Source organism: Gymnoscopelus braueri, assembly GCF_963280865.1.
Source record: "Gymnoscopelus braueri genome assembly, chromosome: 24".
Classification (NCBI taxonomy): Eukaryota; Metazoa; Chordata; class Actinopteri; order Myctophiformes; family Myctophidae; genus Gymnoscopelus; species Gymnoscopelus braueri.
In genome coordinates, this window is record NC_137626.1 from 31,092,568 (window position 1) to 31,110,314 (window position 17,747).

The 17,747-nt window shown below is 40.0% G+C and overlaps 1 protein-coding gene across 4 annotated transcripts in view; it reads right to left on the minus strand.

Moving 5' to 3' along the window:
- Positions 1-10,215: 10,215 nt before the first annotated feature.
- LOC308080125 (uncharacterized protein) overlaps positions 10,216-17,747 on the minus strand; it is a 33,008-nt gene continuing 25,476 nt past the window's right edge. For 3 of the 4 annotated variants that reach the window (XM_080421880.1, XM_080421881.1, XM_080421879.1), the window contains 2 exons: positions 16,550-16,651; positions 10,216-11,694 (listed from right to left, as the gene is read on the minus strand). In XM_080421880.1, coding sequence (XP_080278006.1) covers positions 10,766-11,694; positions 16,550-16,651 — 1,031 coding nt within the window. In that variant the 3' untranslated portion in view covers positions 10,216-10,765. The remainder of the gene's footprint in view (positions 11,695-16,549; positions 16,652-17,747) is intronic. The other variant, XM_080421882.1, reaches the window with a different exon arrangement.

A 17,747-nucleotide genomic window follows, 5' to 3' on the forward strand; every position in this document is an offset into this window, starting at 1 on the left:
TGGGCACCAAAGATTCATCCTTGCTGGGTGCATTAAAGGACTATTTACTGTAACTGTTGGAAGAAGCTGCATTCAGTCATAGATGGCACTGTGTGCAGTGGAAAAGACCATATGACCAGAAACAATCATCCAGACTATGGATATGCATAACTGACCAATTTATAAATACAACATTATACTGCATTTTTCTTTGAATGTGTTTCAGCATTTTATTTTTTATAACTACCATTACCGTTATATCATATTCTATTTTTATTGTATCTAATTCCACACTGAAGCAAAAATATTTCCGCTGCCAAAGTATAGTGCAACTAGCAACTGTATTGTGTATGTGACAATAAACACCTTGAAGCTAGAAAAGGGGAAGAAAGAGAGACAGTGAATGAAACGTAGCCTACTGAGGTCTGGCTGGTCTTCAGGTTCCTCCTGTTTCATTGAAACGGGTCTGGCTGGGTCTGGACAGTTCATCTGCACCTGCTGTCTGGACTCCACAGAGTCTGGAATGAAACAATTAAAATCCCAGAGGAGTTTTGGATTAATTAAGAAGACAAACTCCTCTTCTACTCAACTTCAACAATAACATACAACAAGGAAGGAGTAACTTCTTGTGCTAATAACTTGTCAACTGGGTCAGTTAATTCAGTCTTGAATATTATATGGAAAATATAATTAATATGTTAATGCAATCCTCTCTCTGATAGAAAATGTAATTATCTCTTAATGGTAATTTTTTCTATTTCTTTGGAAAAATACTCAATTATTTAATGATTTGTGCAAATGAAAATGTATTTTAATTCATATATATATATATATATATATATATATATATATATATATATATATATATATATATATGTAGTACCCCTGAGGAATAATAATAATGATGTTCATTGTTTATATTATTAATTATTCTAAGTCATTTACTTTTTCTTATTTTGAACATGTTATGTCAAATAATAATTAATAATTTTGAAACTGCCAGATAGTGGGTATTTCGATGGTGAAAAGACATTATGCACTGCTCCTTTAAGAAGAGAGGAAACGGGGGGAGGGCTGTGTTGTTGTTAGCTCCGTTCCGGTAGCAACGATAAGACATCCGGTTTTTGAGCTAGCAACTATAAGGTTTCCGGTTGCCTTCAAAGTAAGAGCATCGCATTTAATGTTTTATGAAAGACATACATGCATTTCGAAAAAGACATTTATACAGTGGTGGAAAGTAACTAAGTACATGTAATCAATTACTGTACTATGCATTTTGAAAAATACACTTATACAGTGGTGGAAAGTAACTAAGTACTACTCCACTACATTTCAGAGGCAGATATTATACTAGTTACTTGTTACTTTGTATATTTTTGATTATAATTACAAGACCACTTCAGCCCTATTTAAACTTTGGAAATTTGAAAATAGCCGATCTACAAGCAAAAGATTTTTATATTTATACAAGACCACTTCAGCCCTATTTAAACTTTGGCCATTTGAAAATAGCCGATCTACAAGCAAAATATTTGTATATTTAATTACATTTTGATACCAGTACTTTTACTCAATTACATTTAGAATTCAGGTCTTTTACTTTTGCAGAGTATTTCTACATTGCAGTATTGATACTTTTACATAAGTAAAAAAATGTAGTACTTTTTCCACCACTGCATTGATGGATGTATTTATAAGAATTTGCCTACGCCCTAACAGGTCGTTATTGAAATTGGCCTTTGATCCACATTCAATGGGCACTTAGCAAATTTTCCATACACCCATGTTTAACCACTGTGATTAGAAACAGGTTTCAGATTTAAATTGAAATGCCAAAGATGGTAATCCCCTTTCTATAAATAATAATAGTAGCTTGTACAGGTGTAACATGTGAGGGGTTTATAACATATTTAACAATACAATACAGTGTGTGTGTGTGTGTGTGTGTGTGTGTGTGTGTGTGTGTGTGTGTGTGTGTGTGTGGGGAGGGGGGGGGGGAATTTCGTCATTTTATAGGGTCAAGGCCACTTGGCCTCATGGTGTTTCTCATGGTGTTTTTTTCCCTCAATTTCTTTAGAGCACAAAGCCCAAATACCATTGAATATAATATATACTCCCCTACAACGCCACACTCTCGGATAAGCCCGAGAGGTGTAAAAAAAAGTGTGGCGGACCGTCCAGTGAGGTCAGAGGTCAGAAAAGTGCCGTTTTCAGACAACAGTGGACACTGGACAGGCGCCGGCGGACACTGCCGACACTTCTGACATACGCACGCGTGCGGGGACACCTCCCCTACAACGCCACACTCTCGGATAAGCCCGAGAGGTGTAAAAAAAAGTGTGGCGGACCGTCCAGTGAGGTCAGAGGTCAGAAAAGTGCCGTTTTCAGACAACAGTGGACACTGGACCGGCGCCGGCGGACACTGCCGACACTTCTGACATACGCACAAGTGCGGGGACACCTCCCCTACAACGCCACACTCTCGGATAAGCCCGAGAGGTGTAAAAAAAAGTGTGGCGGACCGTCCAGTGAGGTCAGAGGTCAGAAAAGTGCCGTTTTCAGACAACAGTGGACACTGGACCGGCGCCGGCGGACACTGCCGACACTTCTGACATACGAACAAGTGCGGGGACACCTCCCCTACAACGCCACACTCTCGGATAAGCCCGAGAGGTGTAAAAAAAAGTGTGGCGGACCGTCCAGTGAGGTCAGAGGTCAGAAAAGTGCCGTTTTCAGACAACAGTGGACACTGGACAGGCGCCGGCGGACACTGCCGACACTTCTGACATAAGCACGCGTGCGGGGACACCTCCCCTACAACGCCACACTCTCGGATAAGCCAGATAAGGTCAGAAAAGTGCCAATTCCACCAATTGCGTGATCATCTGGGAGGACACTGATGTCATCACATCAAAAACTCTGTAACTGTTGGCTTACAAAAGTGCTGGGACAATATGTGCATTTTTTTCAACACTCGAAAGCAAGAGCTCATGGTACTCATCGTTCATCTTATCACTCAGCCACCCGTTATTCTCCACAGCTGGCTTTGGAATGGATCTTGTATCCCTTGTCTGCTTGTGTTGTTTGCATCTGTCTGTGCATTTATGTTTTTGTTCGACCTGCTGAAGGTTGATTAGTTTCACACTATTAGTTTTCTCGTATGACACGACAAAGAAACTAGCTGTGGTCAGTATTTTTAGCATCAGCTCAAAGGTATAGCCTGCTGTGTCATTGGATGCATTTGTCATGATATGCCATTGCTGGTCTTTACAGCCAGGTGTACAATGACACATATGGTGACTTGTCAAAAAATGCACAAATGCTGGACACAGCATAATAATTTTGGTGGTACAGACAGGAGAGAGTGAACGTTTTGGGAATTTCTGCACCAGATCTTAGCAGGAGAAGTAAAGTCTGTGGGCTGTGAATTACTTTATAGGTTGATAAGCTTGTCCTGCTTACATGTTTCACATTGGTCAAGTTGAGCAGAACATATTTTTGCAACTGTGTCCAAGATGCCTTTTTGTGACACTTCAAGTGGCTGCACTATGAGTTGTGACATGTTCTTTCTAGATGGTACGGCCTGGTCACCACATTGTGTACAAATATAGCGACCAAGACTTTTAAGGCAAAGCAGGTCATTTCCAAGGAAAGGAGTCCCAAGTGTGTCATCCACAAAGCTGTTTAATATGTGGCACACGAAAATTGCAGAGACACTAATGACACCACCTGAGTGTTGGCAACATTGAGTTTCTCAAGCGCTTTTTTAAACAATGCTGGGGACTGCGCTGCTGCTAGCCGTGTGTGACATTTTTGGAAAGCAGATGTCTGTTTTAGAAATGTTAGTATTGGTAATGGTATGGCTTCACACATATTGTGATTTGGTCTTTCATTGCAAAAAAACACATCCACATCATGGCCAATATCTTCCAAATTGTCCTCTATTGTGATGCCAGCATTAAGTGGTGCATCATTACATTTCACATAGAAATAAATGTACCCATGTGGTTTTGCCACTTGCAATGCATTTGCTGGTTGGAGGATGTTTATAATTGTATCATCTGCTTTAATTACAACATTGTCATAAAGCAAATGTGCCCAGAAGTGTCCGGCTTTGGCCATAGAGCCTGCATGACAAATGATTGCAGATGCAGTATCGATTGTAGGGTTGCATTTAGCCAACAATTACTCTAGTTATTTGCAAACCTGCATATACTATTGCATATAATATTGCATATTTCCTCATTTGTGCCTCTGTTTTGTGCCTTTGTTTTGTCTGGCACACTTGCTGAGCTTTCATTTTGTGAGAAAATCTTTGAATTTGCTGGTGGCCGATGTTGATAAGAGCGTCTCAGCTGTGGCGGGCTGGCGGCATAGTTTTTTTTTTGTTCCACGTTTCTACAGGTGGTGGGTGTGGACGCTGTGATGCCTGTGGTATCCTGTAGCCTACTTTGTCAATGAAATCTATGGCTGACTGCTTGTATAGTGAGCGTATGTGCTGTATACATTCGTCAAGTCTGTATTTCTCATTTCGTAAAAGCAACAATTTTGTGTTTTTGAACATGGCCTCACTAATAGCTGTGCTTTTCTTACTCTGGTTTATTTGTGCTGCATAGGCTCCAGAGAATCGCTGCAAATCACCTGAGAGTAGATCTGACCATATTAAAATAGTTTCTCCATGGTATTGATTTTCACCTGTGTCATTGCTGGTTTTAATTGTATTATTGGCTGTAGCCCTTGTTCAAAATAGTCTTTGAAGGGAGATGTACCTTCACAAACATCAGCAGTCAAGTCAAATATATCATCAACCACAGTGTCATATGAATTAGCAGTGAAATGTTGAGACCTGTGCTAACACAACCAAACAAAATATGTCAGTAACAAGTAACAATACTGATGTAATGAAGTAGAAATAAAATTATAGATAACAGAAATAAAATTAAAGTACAGATGGAATGGCAGGTATGATAAACCTTGTGCGTATGTCACAAGTGCCACGACAAATAGCTGTCTCGTGTCCAGCGTCCAATTTGTAAAGGCTATGCACTGAAAATTACCCTTTTCTGACCCCTGACCTCATTGGACGGCCCGCCACTTTTCAAAATACACCTGTTTGGCTTAGCGGGGAGTGTGTCCCCGCACGCGTGCGTATGTCAGAAGTGTCGGCAGTGTCCGCCGGCGCCTGTCCAGTGTCCACTGTTGTCTGAAAACGGCACTTTTCTGACCTCTGACCTCACTGGACGGTCCGCCACACTTTGTTTTACACCTCTCGGGCTTATCCGAGAGTGTGGCGTTGTAGGGGAGGTGTCCCCGCACGTGTGCGTATGTCAGAAGTGTCGGCAGTGTCCGCCGGCGCCTGTCCAGTGTCCACTGTTGTCTGAAAACGGCACTTTTCTGACCTCTGACCTCACTGGACGGTCCACCACACTTTTTTTTACACCTCTCGGGCTTATCCGAGAGTGTGGCGTTGTAGGGGAGGTGTCCCCGCACGCGTGCGTATGTCAGAAGTGTCGGCAGTGTCCGCCGGCGCCTGTCCAGTGTCCACTGTTGTCTGAAAATGGCACTTTTCTGACCTTTTCTGACCATTTATCCATTTATATAAATTATTAATGTTTTAAAAACCGTTTTTGTTACACAGAAACATAATATGTGTTGTATAGAAACATAATGTGTCGTTTAAATGCTTAATTTATAGTTTTAATGTGCAAATTAACCGTTTTTCAATGGCTCCTTTTTGCTCTAGAGGGTACTCTTATTCTGAAGAGATCGTCCACCGGAAGTCTTATAGTTGCTCCGTTATAGTTGCTGACGGAACACTGCTCACAACGTGCCAGCCTGTCACTCTTTACACAGACTGTCGCACAAAGACACACTCAGACAGAAGTTACACAAAGGTTTCTTCACTGCAAACTTATATTATAACACAGACTTTGTCTGTATCAGTTCGTTGACTCTCTGCTCTGTTTATTTGGCTCTAATGGATGTGTAGGTGGAAACACACTATTCCCGTAGCCATGGTTCACATGACGCTCGTCTGTCACAAGCGTCACGGAACCACTTGTTCCTGGTTTGCGATTGTTTTACATTTACAAATGTTACATCTACATAAACGTTCAGATCTCAAATATAAAGTGCTGACCCTCATGCCACGAATGTAACAAGTTGAGCCGCAAAAGGTCTAAGTACCTGTATATTCCGAATTGTTCAATAAAAAGCTTTTTAATCCGATTGCCGAACATTTTCTTGGAATTTTCTCTAATGCTGTTTACTACGCGACCCTATTGGTTGGGAGGTGTACTGCATTCTGATACATTACAAAAAATAAAATAGAAAATAGAAAATGGCCGCTGATCGGATTAAAATGCTTTGTATTGAACAATACGGGAGATATGGGTACTTAGACTAGTGCGCCTCAACTTGTTACATCCGTGGCCATGGGGTAAAGCACTTTATATTTAAAATATGAACGTTTATGTAATGTGACAGTTGTAAATGTAAAAATAATTGCAAACCAGGAACAATAGTGGTTCCATGATTGTCATGGTATGACAGTCATGTTTCAGGGAAAACTATTCCCGCAGAATCCTCATTAATGTCCAATGAATTAATAATGTACCATGAATTTCAAAGTTTATTCTTAAACAAAAATACGTTTTAAAGGTTTTACAAATAGATGAAACAACGTGAATGAGATCATCTTCTGTGTTTCAGTGGTTGCGCTGCTAACAAACGTCCTCCTGCTGCTTAACGACGACACTGTTTAGAAACGACTTGTTAGTGTGGTTGCCCAGAATGGGCAACCAGACTATAGTACTCTACTGACTTTATAGATAAACTTTATTTCAGGCTGCTACTCCTCACACAGTTTTTTTTTCCCAATTTCGTGCCATATGTCAAAATGACCGGCTTCATCGGGAATCGTGCGCTTGTACTTTGCTAAGAGATTGGTTACATAGTTTTATTGATATTGATTTATTAGTGCATTAAATGTCCCCATCCACTTTAATGGGAAAATGAAAAAAATACAATTCAAGTATTTTTTTCTCAAAACCCGTAAGCGCTAGAGTTACAAGACTTTAAGGGGAGGTTTATAATATTGTTTGAAATTATTGAAATAAAAATTATATCATTGGGCCTCATGGTGGCGCTATAACAGCCCCCTTTACGTTTTGGCCTATAACTCTTGAACCGTAAGTCGTAGAATAGAAATCTTTTCCCCTAGATTCCTTGGGTCATGACTTAACTCCCCATATAGGCCACGCCCATTTGCGTCAGGATAGATTTTCCGCCATTTTGAATTTTCTTCAAAACACACTTTTAGCTCCTCCTCCCACATATTTTCTCCAAATTTCACAAAAATCAGTACACATGATCTCTGGACCCATGCGATAATCTGGAGTGAAACAGAATTTTGATAGTCCGTACCGTTCGTCCGTAAATGGCTTCTGAAGTTAGTAGGAGGGGCCCGTTTTACCAAAAAGGCCAAAAATCACGAACAAAACGTCCGGTCAATCCCAAATTTGAATCAAATGTCGAGGGTGGTTTACTCAACGAATCTCCAAAAGCATTTCCACTTTGATCCACAGGGGGCGCCAAAAAATGCACAAAACGTAACCGTTTGATGCAAAAACATGATTTTTGGGGGGATCACTCCTCTCAAAATAAAAAGCAGGTGATCTCAGGAGTTACAGGACGATGTCATTGGCCCGCTACATTTGTGGGAGGGGCCTATTTATTTAGTGGGAGGGGCCTATTTCTTAAAATCAAAACGCCATGTATCATGAACGCAGGATCCAATCATCACCAAATTCGAATGGCACGTCGCGCGGCCTCCGACGGTATTCCTCCAAGCGTATTCCTCAAGTCCCGGCGGCCGCGACCGGCGTCGGCGCAACCACACTTTGCAATTTCCCAGAATTGCGACGCGTCTAGTTTTAGTTGTCTTTGTGTTTTAAAGTGTCAACAGTCAGTCAACACACCAGAGTCTGTCTAGACGCCAGTTGGCGTGTTGCTGCCCCCCACTGTTGGTCTCGGGTACTGTCCATTGTTTTTATACAGTAACAGTACTATGTGACCTTCCTGACCTGTAGAGACCAGAACATCCATCTAGGAGTGCAACAGTTAATCCAACTAAATCAATTTAAATGATTACAATTTTTATGTAGGGCATGTCATTACAGGCAAACATATTGAAAATAGCAGATCTACAAGCTCACATCGCGACAGTGCGATGCGTTTTGAGCTTGTAGATCAGATATTTTCCACAAGTCTTGCACGACACTGTTGTGCAGTCTCATAGAAATGCAGGATACAACATATACCAACATATCATGTTACAGGACACAACAACATACCATGTATTAAACATGTTAACCATATCATTTTCAAACTATGTAACTATATCAATATTTCTATGATAAATTCAGACTGTATGGTATATATTCAGACTGTGACACAGTAAGAGTATCGCAAGTTATTTCAAAGCAATGTATGTTCCAAATAGTTCTGAGTTTGGTTATTGTACCAGAATGTTCTGGGAAACAGGAAACAGTTCTGTAAGATAGATTGATTGTAATTCAATGGGTCAGGGTCTCATTTGGGTCCATTTTTTACTAGGTACACTAGATATTTGTATATATTTTGTATATTAGAAAGGTCTAACCAGGGACTGGGGTCGCACATTAGGCTTGGCTATAAACCCCATATACAATGCAACGGTTTCATGTTTTATAACTTGTATTGTTTTTTGTATTGTCCCTGTCAAATAAGCATACATAAAATAAAATAAAAAGGCCGACCTAAAATGGTGTACCTAATCATTGATTGAATACTTTATTAACAGTTTGCAAATAGTACAGTGGTACGATTATCTACAAGTTTCCTAGGGTGTTGTGGGCATCACTTCCTGTCGATTTCATTGGATATCATTGGATTTCATTGGATCAAATCGACAGGAAGTGATGCCCACAACGCCCTAGGAAACTTGTGGATACAATGGTGCTAAAAGGATAACACCAAAAGCCCTAAGGGCTTGTTTCCATTGTGGTCCTGTGTATTCAATTCATCGGGCATTTAAAGACATACAGTAATACACAAGACATCAACACTAGTATCAATAAAATGTATACTGTGAAATGGGGGGGGGGTCATTTCTGATGTTAAGCTTAGACTTTACTAGTACCAGTGACAAATCGCAGACAGGTGCTCTCTATGGTGGTTTTGAAGGAGGGTAAGAATTCACCCTTTTTGCCAGACCCAAGGGGTCGGCCTACATGAGGCTTTGTACCCGTTTTCTCCATACATGGGCATGCCCCCTTTGCCCTTAGGCCCCAGCCATAAAAGTCTGTCCCCCTTTCGTCCATACATGGGCATATTTGTACCCGTTTTCTCCATATATGGGCATGCTCCCTTTGCCCTTAGGCCCCAGCCATAAAAGTCTGTCCCCCTTTCGTCCATACATGGGCATACACAGGCTGACACGTCATGTGAAGTCCGGCTTATATAAGTCTGTCCCCCTTTCGTCCATACATGGGTATAGACACAGGCTGACACGTCATGTGAAGTCCGGCTTAGCCGTGACGTAGTGCTCTGATCTTAGTACTTATTCCGGGTCTGGCAGAACCAGGTCTCTTGGTCTTGTTTAAAGTGAATCCTGCGATATATCTCGATATTGAAACATGACGACACGTATCGAAGTGACGTCATACCGTATCACGATATTTTAAGTATTTGTTCAACGAATAATGTCACCTTTAATTTGCTATCACAATCTAATAATGTGATACAACTTAATAATGATCATAGCCATTACTTTAAGTGTATAAACATCATAAGTAATACAAAATACATTTACAATACAATAAAATACACGCAGAGGAAAAGCGGCGCAGCTGGGGCCACTGTGGCCGTGAGGCCATGTCATTTTTCGAGGGGCACACGGCCAAACAGAGGGCCATGGCCGTCGTGGGCGCCGTGAAATTCCTGCCCAGATTATAGCCATTACATTGAGTGTATAAACATCATAAGTAATACAAAATACATGCAAAGTATTGTGTCCTTAGTTAACTGATTTAATAATTGAAATAGTGCCCCATTCATTGTGCATGTAATATAATACATCAAAATGACATTAAATCATAATATAAAAACTAAGATTCTAGAAAAACTGTTCTACCTTTATACAATTGATATGGTTTACATGTTCATTTATATAGCTTAAGGGACCATTCAATGGAGTTCAATGGACAGGTGGCGCCACATTGGGAGGTTTTCATTTGTTAATTTCAATGGTGTGACGTCACCTTCTCTTTCTATTACGGTATAAATGAATAACACCAAAATACATTTAAAAGTGTACATATGGAACCAAATAGATCCGTAACATACAGTACATATATGACATAATTGTGCACATGTACATGCACACATAATTACAACATAACATGAATGCTTCATTAGCGCAAGGTCTCCAGTTAAAATACCTCAAGGTAAAACAATTATATATATATTTTTTTACATTTAACACTAAAAAACTGTGTGTTTTAAAAGAAGAAAATAAAAGACCTGGGATATGTCTCCAAAAGACGAATCCTAATGGAAACTTCTGTTGACAGGAGCAGTATAAATATCCATGATAGTTTTGCCTGTCTATCCAACTCCCTGACAACATACAGCTGTTTAATTTGATCCTCCCAGTGAAGTATTTTATAGTGGACATTATTTCCCTTGGTGTGAATGCACTGATGTCTTTTCAGAGCACTTACTGACTGAAACTCTTCTCACACTGTTAACATTTTGGCAAGAGTTTTTCTCCAGTGTGGACACGCTGGTGTCTCTTCAGGTCAGATGACTTTCTGAAACTCTTGTCACAATGTTCACAGTGGAAAGGTTTTTCTCCGGTGTGGATACGCTGGTGTATCTTCAGGTGACTCGACCAATTAAAACTCTTGTTACAGTGCGTACAGTGGAAAGGTTTTTCCACAGTGTGAACACACTGGTGTGTGTTCAGGTTCAGTGAGTCATTGAAACTCTTGTTACAATGTTTACAATGGAAAGGTTTTTCTCCAGTGTGGACACGCTGGTGTCGCCTCAGGTTACCTGCCTGACTGAAACTCTTGTTACAATGTTTACAGTGGAAAGGTTTTTCTCCAGTGTGGACACGCTGGTGTTTCTTCAGGTTCTGTGAGACATTGAAACTCTTGTTACAATGTTTACAATGGAAAGGTTTTTGGAAAGGTTTTTGGAAAGGTTTTTCTCCAGTGTGGACACGCTGGTGTGTCTTGAGACAATATGGACGGCTGAAACTCTTGTTACACAGTTTACAGTGGAAAGGTTTTTCTCCGGTGTGGATACGCTGGTGTATCTTCAGTGCAGATGGGCTAATGAAACTCTTGTCACAATGTTTACACTGGAAAGGTTTTTCTCCAGAGTGGACACCCCGACTTGTCTCCCCCCAATCATCGCTGTCTTCAGTGACTTCACTGTCAGATTCAAGCTCAACTTCAACTTCAGAGCAGTGTGAAGAGGTGTTTTCATCAACTTCACTTTTCACTGCTAGTAATGTCAACACTGACCCAACAGGCTCCTCTGCTCTTTGAAGTAGCTCCTCCTGTTCCTTTTTAATCTGTGGAGGCTCTGGTTCCTCCTGGAGCAGACTGGGGCTCCTCTCCTGTTTAATAGAAACCTCCTCTTTACACACAACCATGTGCAGGATGGCTAGGAGCAGAAAAATAATACGATAGTCAACACATCATTCATAAAATGTAAATCTATCTTCCATGTTCCATGTACAAAGCTATTGCCTACAAAAACTGACTTTTGCTGATGTCTGTTAGGTGTTGTATGTTTTTTTTTAAAGGAAAAAAACATTTAAAGGAAGTAGGCATGATCATATGCTGAAAGTTTTCATTTCATGTATGCCTCAAACAAGCTTGATATATGCAATCATGCAGATGTGAACTGTTTTTGTACCTAACTTCTAATAAAAATATTAAAGGGGGAAAAAAACGGACTAAACAGTTTCTAAATAGGAACAAAAAAGGTTTTCAAAAGCCCTTTTTCCATCACAGCTTAAGCACGACACTGTCCAGTACAGTCCAGAACCGCACCGCACCGCTTCAAAATGTCTTGCGTTTCCATTGCACAAAAGTCCCCACTCGCAAAATCCCCACCCCCCCCTCCCCTCCCCTCCCCTCCCGAAGGAAATCAACGCCCCTTTCTGTAACACACCAACTTAGCCTCAGGCTACAGGGTTAGCCTAAATGCTAGCGTGCTTCCTCAGAGCTAGTTTGGCTCTTAAGTTATTATTTGGCCATGTTCACCCTGACTTTAATCTTCGCTATTGTTGGGAAGACCTGTGTGGTGTCTAAACACGTTGCCATCACTTATATAAAAAACATTATTAGCGTGTATCGTCGCACATTCATTGTTGCCAGGTTTAGCAGAAAAGAATAGGCAATCAGGTCTATGAAAACAATCCCAAAAGAAGCGACTATCTACGGCTATTTGAAAATAGCAGATCTACAAACTCACAACGCGTAGCGATGCGACGCATTGTGAGTGTGTGCATCTGCTATTTAAAAAATATATATACATATATAATGTTGACAAATACATATTAATTTGGGGGTCCTTGACATGAAAATGTTTAAGAACCACTGGTTTCAACAACATATGGAAACAAGCCCCCAAATAATCAACTACATTTTAGAAACAAGCAGTGGTGGAAAAAGTACTCAAATGTTTTACTTAAGTAAAAGTATCAATACTGCAATGTAGAAGCATCTACAAGTGAAAGTCTGGAATTACTTGAGTAAAAGTACAAAAACTATTGGTATCAAAATGTACTTAAGGTACCAAAAGTCAGTACTAAAATGTTTGAAAAAAGCAGATCTACAATGATGCGATGCGTTGTGAGCTTGTAGATCGGCTATTTTCAAATAGCCTAGGTATAAAATAGGGCTTAAGTGGTTAATGTATGTTTTATAATGTAATCATTTATATCTGAAAAGTAACTAGTAACTAGTAACTAATACGTTTTCAGATAATTGTAGTGGAGTAAAAGTACTACCAATATTTACAAGCAACTTTACAGAAAAATAAGCCCAATGTCGCTTATAATAAGTGGACATGGCAACACTGCTACCGTAGTGTTTACATTTTACAGAGACCTGAGTGGACAGACACAGCTGTGAGCCGACCAATCAGTAGCAGCAGCGTATACGTCACAGCTTTAGCCCCGCTTAGCCCAGCTCAGACCTACCCAAGACTGGGTACTTTTTAGGCACCAGTTTAGTACCACTTACACACCACTCTACCCACTTCATTGTAGTGGAAACCGTTGCTGTGGTGGGCGGTGTGGGGTGGGGCTAGGTAAGTCCATGTATATGGAAAGCCGCCTAAAGAGTACTGCTTAACTCCCAAATGGTTTGGACTGCAGACTGACTGATTGATTCATTGAATATTTTATTGGACAGAAATGTAAAAACAGAGTACAGTCAAACACTTTGTCTAAAAGGATAAAACAAAAAAAAATCCATTGGGGTCCTAGGAATTCAATTCATCAACATATAAAAAAATAGCACCAAACATTCAATATCATCAGAAATATATAACACTACATTATGTACAGAGTAGGGAAATAAAGCGGGGGAGGGGAATGAGGTAATGGGGGGGGGTTGAATGTCAAAGGGAGAAGTGATAACTGCCTCCCCCTTTAGCCTCCTGAAAGGTGAATTTTCAGGGTTGTTTGAAAGGAAGCCAGTGAAAAACTTGTTTTGAGGGATGTGGTCAGGGCATTCCACACTTGGGTGGCAGTGCTGTAGAAGGAGAATTTACCCATGTTTGTTCTATAGGTGGGTGTTACCAGATCGTTGTTTACGCTCCCTCTAGTATTGTGTTGTTTGGAGGTATTTAGTCAGATATGCGGGTATTGAGGTCATGGAGGGCAAAGTCGCATTGACTATTTTGAAAGCCAAACCCTTTTTTAATTGTTTAACCCTGTCCTCTTGTGTGAGCTGTGAGCTGTGTGACACACACACTGTTCTAGATGTTCTAGACACTGTTCTAAGACCCAGCGTCGCTTTAGAGTAACAATTATATTTTATAAAGAAAGGAGTTTAAATAATTTGTTTTTCTGTTATTTTTTCACCTCTAAATCCTCATTGGGTCCTATTGTTTAGTCTTACAATGCCAATGGCCAGGATATTTGCATATAAATACCCCCCACAGAGCCAGGAATCATCACAACTTGAAAAATCTCTGGATTTCTCTGGAAGATATTCCTCACAAAAACGTAAGTAATATGCCTGTAATATTTGTTTTGGTGAACATTACAATGTCTAGAACATGTACATATGTCCCAAATTTAAATTATAGCATGATTCATACTTGTTGCTTTTGGTCAACGTTGGGCCCTCTTGGTTGCAAAAAAATACAAGGGCATTGATTTAAAAATATGGCTTATTGGTGTTATTATTCATAATGTATACTGTTCTGAGGCCAAATATTATTCATAATTGATCTGAGGCCAAATAATAAACCATATAAATGAATCATTAAGTTGTTTTAGTGAAGTATTTACACATTTGCCATGATATCCATAAAAATGGCCTATAGGAAATTTTGCTACCTGATGGACCCAACGTTGCTAAATGTCAACATTTGCATAAAAATTACCAAAACATATATTTTTTAAAAACATTATATTTTCCTCTTCTAAATACTCCTACAAGACCATCTGAAAGGTTTTTAATTTTTTTTTGCAAGTACAAATATATCCGGGTCTTACAGGGTTAACCCTGGTCTCTTAAAAAAAATCACCTTTTAGGAGGCCAAAGGAGGAGGTAGTACCATTTTCCTGTTAGACAGCAGACCCCCCCCCCCCTGTTCTTGTAAAAAAAAAAGTTTATTTTGTAATGATATTTGAACTGTGGTGCCACTATATATGCCTATGAATTGAATACCAAGGCCCTCATTGGAAACAAGTCCGCAAGGACTTTTATGAACGGACCTGTTAGACAAAGTATTCTAAATGTAACTGTGCTGTTTTACATTTTTTGCCTAATAAAATATTCAATCAATCAATCAAACTCTACTCGCTGTGGGGAAAAAGGCAGGTCATGGGCCCGAGGCCGAGAAGTAGTCAAATTAGTTTGTTTTTGGAGGTTTGAAGCTTAGTCAATCAATGTGACATTGAGATGTTGTAGTACCAGGAGGTGCAAGCATAGTCAAAGAGGGGCTGAATGAGGGCTCCGGAAAGAGTCCTGAGAGCACTTTTGTAGACAAAAGAGGAAATTCTGCCCACAAATCTTTGATTTACTCTTTTGATCACCTTTGTTGCCATGCTTTCACCTGCCAGGTATTCGTCAAGAATACAGCCAAAATAGGCTTGCAAGGAAAAGGAATCCAAGGCACTCCGTCTTTGATGAAAAAACCTATATTAAGGATTTATTTTGAGCAAGGCAACAATATGATCAACACGATATGTTCATGCGACCAGGATGGTTTACCAGGCTGTCCCTGCTTGGCACTCAGCCTCAAGGCTTGGACTGGGATAAGTCCCTGTGACATACTGGACCAGTCTTGTCCAGGGGTTGTACTTGTACATTATGGCTGGGGGATAATGCTTGTACATCAAGCTGCCTCACGTCACAGAAGCAGGAGATAAGCTCCTGGCCTATGGGCCACATGGCTTAAATGGTTTCAGGGCTACCTACTTACCTGCCGATGTAATCTCATTTTATGTTTTTGGTTTGACGGGAAGTAATTATGATTGGACTATTGATGTAAAACCTCAACAATTATATATTTATTCATATATTGGCATCTAACTACGTCCCCATTACGACCACGGATATTCTCTGAAAGTGTGAAAAACATACTTATTGATTGAACTAAAACTTATGTTGAGCGACTCGTCGACTCTATACTCTGTACTTGGTCCTCTCTTTTTTCCCTATAAACCAAGTATTTTGTGATGCATTGTGAGCTTTTAGATCAGTTATTAGCAGAACCCTAGCATAGGGATGCTAGGGTTCAAGTGGTTAAACTTCAAATCAAGAAGCTTATAAAAACACAGATCAGACTCACAGACCCATTTCTAGACCTCTCACCTCCTACAGAGGCAAACCATCAACAATCAGTTTTCATAGTTTTCAACTGCTACCAAACTTTAACCAGGCATTTGTGTCTTTCATGGCTGGAGATGCTTCTGTTTCATGATGTCATTCACTTGGCGTCTTGAGCTGTGAGCTGTGTGACACACACACTGTTCTAGATGCTTTGGTCTACGGCCACTCTGTAGAGAAATGTACTATGTGGTGCAGTTTCTCTTTTGTATTTCTTTGCATGTTTAATGATGCCTATGTATAGTGATTGATTGAGTGATTGATTGAATACTTTATTAGTCAAAACATGTAAATAACACAGAGGTAGAGTAAAACATTTAGGACAAAAGGATAACACAAAAAGTCCTGGGGACTTATAATATCCTATAATATCCTATAATAGCCGGACATTATCATTGTCATGATATTTTTTGCCAAGATTATGGTATAGTTAAAATACGTACTGAGGTGTGGGTGGTCTTCAGGTTCCTCCTGTTTAATAGAAATGTCCCTGGCTGAGTCTGGAGAGTTCATCTTCACCTGCAGTCTGGACTCCACACACTGGTCTGAAATGAACACTTTGAATAATTACTTTAATTACTGGAGACCCAGCAGTGGTGTCAAGGATAATTAAAGATTTGCAGAATGTAAAGGCAAATTAGCCGAAGTCAAAGTCCAAAATATGAATATTGGGTTGAAAGATTGTGGGATTTATACATTAGGGAAGAAATCACGCTTATTTTAAGATTAGACAAGGAAATAAATGTATCAAAAGATGGACTCCTGCAATGCAAACAATGGTCTAAAGTAAATAAGGTGAAAGTATCTCTTTTTAATGTTTCTGCTGCCATGCATCCCATCCTTCTACACCCACACCACCACCAATTAGCAGCCCCAACCGTGTGTGAAAAGTAACTATTTTGTCATAACAGTGGAGCTAGTTAGGGTTCATCTTCCAGGGAGCTAGGAGATGGTTATGACTAAGGTTATGGTGACACTCGGTTAGGGTTCATCTTCCAGGGAACTAGGGGATGGTTATGAGAGAGGTTGTCGTGACACTCTGTTAGGGTTCATCTTCCAGGGAGCATGCAAACGCAGAGCAAGTTTCATAGCAATCTGTCCATTAGACTTTGAGACATCTTGTGTGTGAGTGGCCTAAAGGTGGAGCATTTGGGCACCAAAATCAGTAAGATTCATCCTTGCTGGGTGCATTAAAGGACTATTTACTGTAACTGTTGGAAGAAGCTGCATTCAGTCACAGTTGGCACTGTGTGCAGTGGAAAATGCCACATGACCAGAAACAATCATCCAGACTATGGATGTGCATAACTGACCAATTTATAAATACAACATTCTACTGTTCATTTAACCCTCGTAGGGTCTTCGTGTTTTAGTCACACCCAGGGCCTTCGGGTCACTTTGACCCGAAGGCCCTGTGTGAAAATTTTCATTTTCATGAAAATGAAAATTTTCATTTTCATATCACATGTTTAGTACAGTAAATAAGGCAAATAGAAGAAGTTTCATAGAGAACAAAAAATGTTTACATACGTTTAATTCATGTTGAAAATGTTAAACCGGGTCAAAAGGACCCGAGGACCCTACGAGGGTTAATGTGTTTCAATTCAAAAATTGTACAACTACTATTACCTTTATATCCTA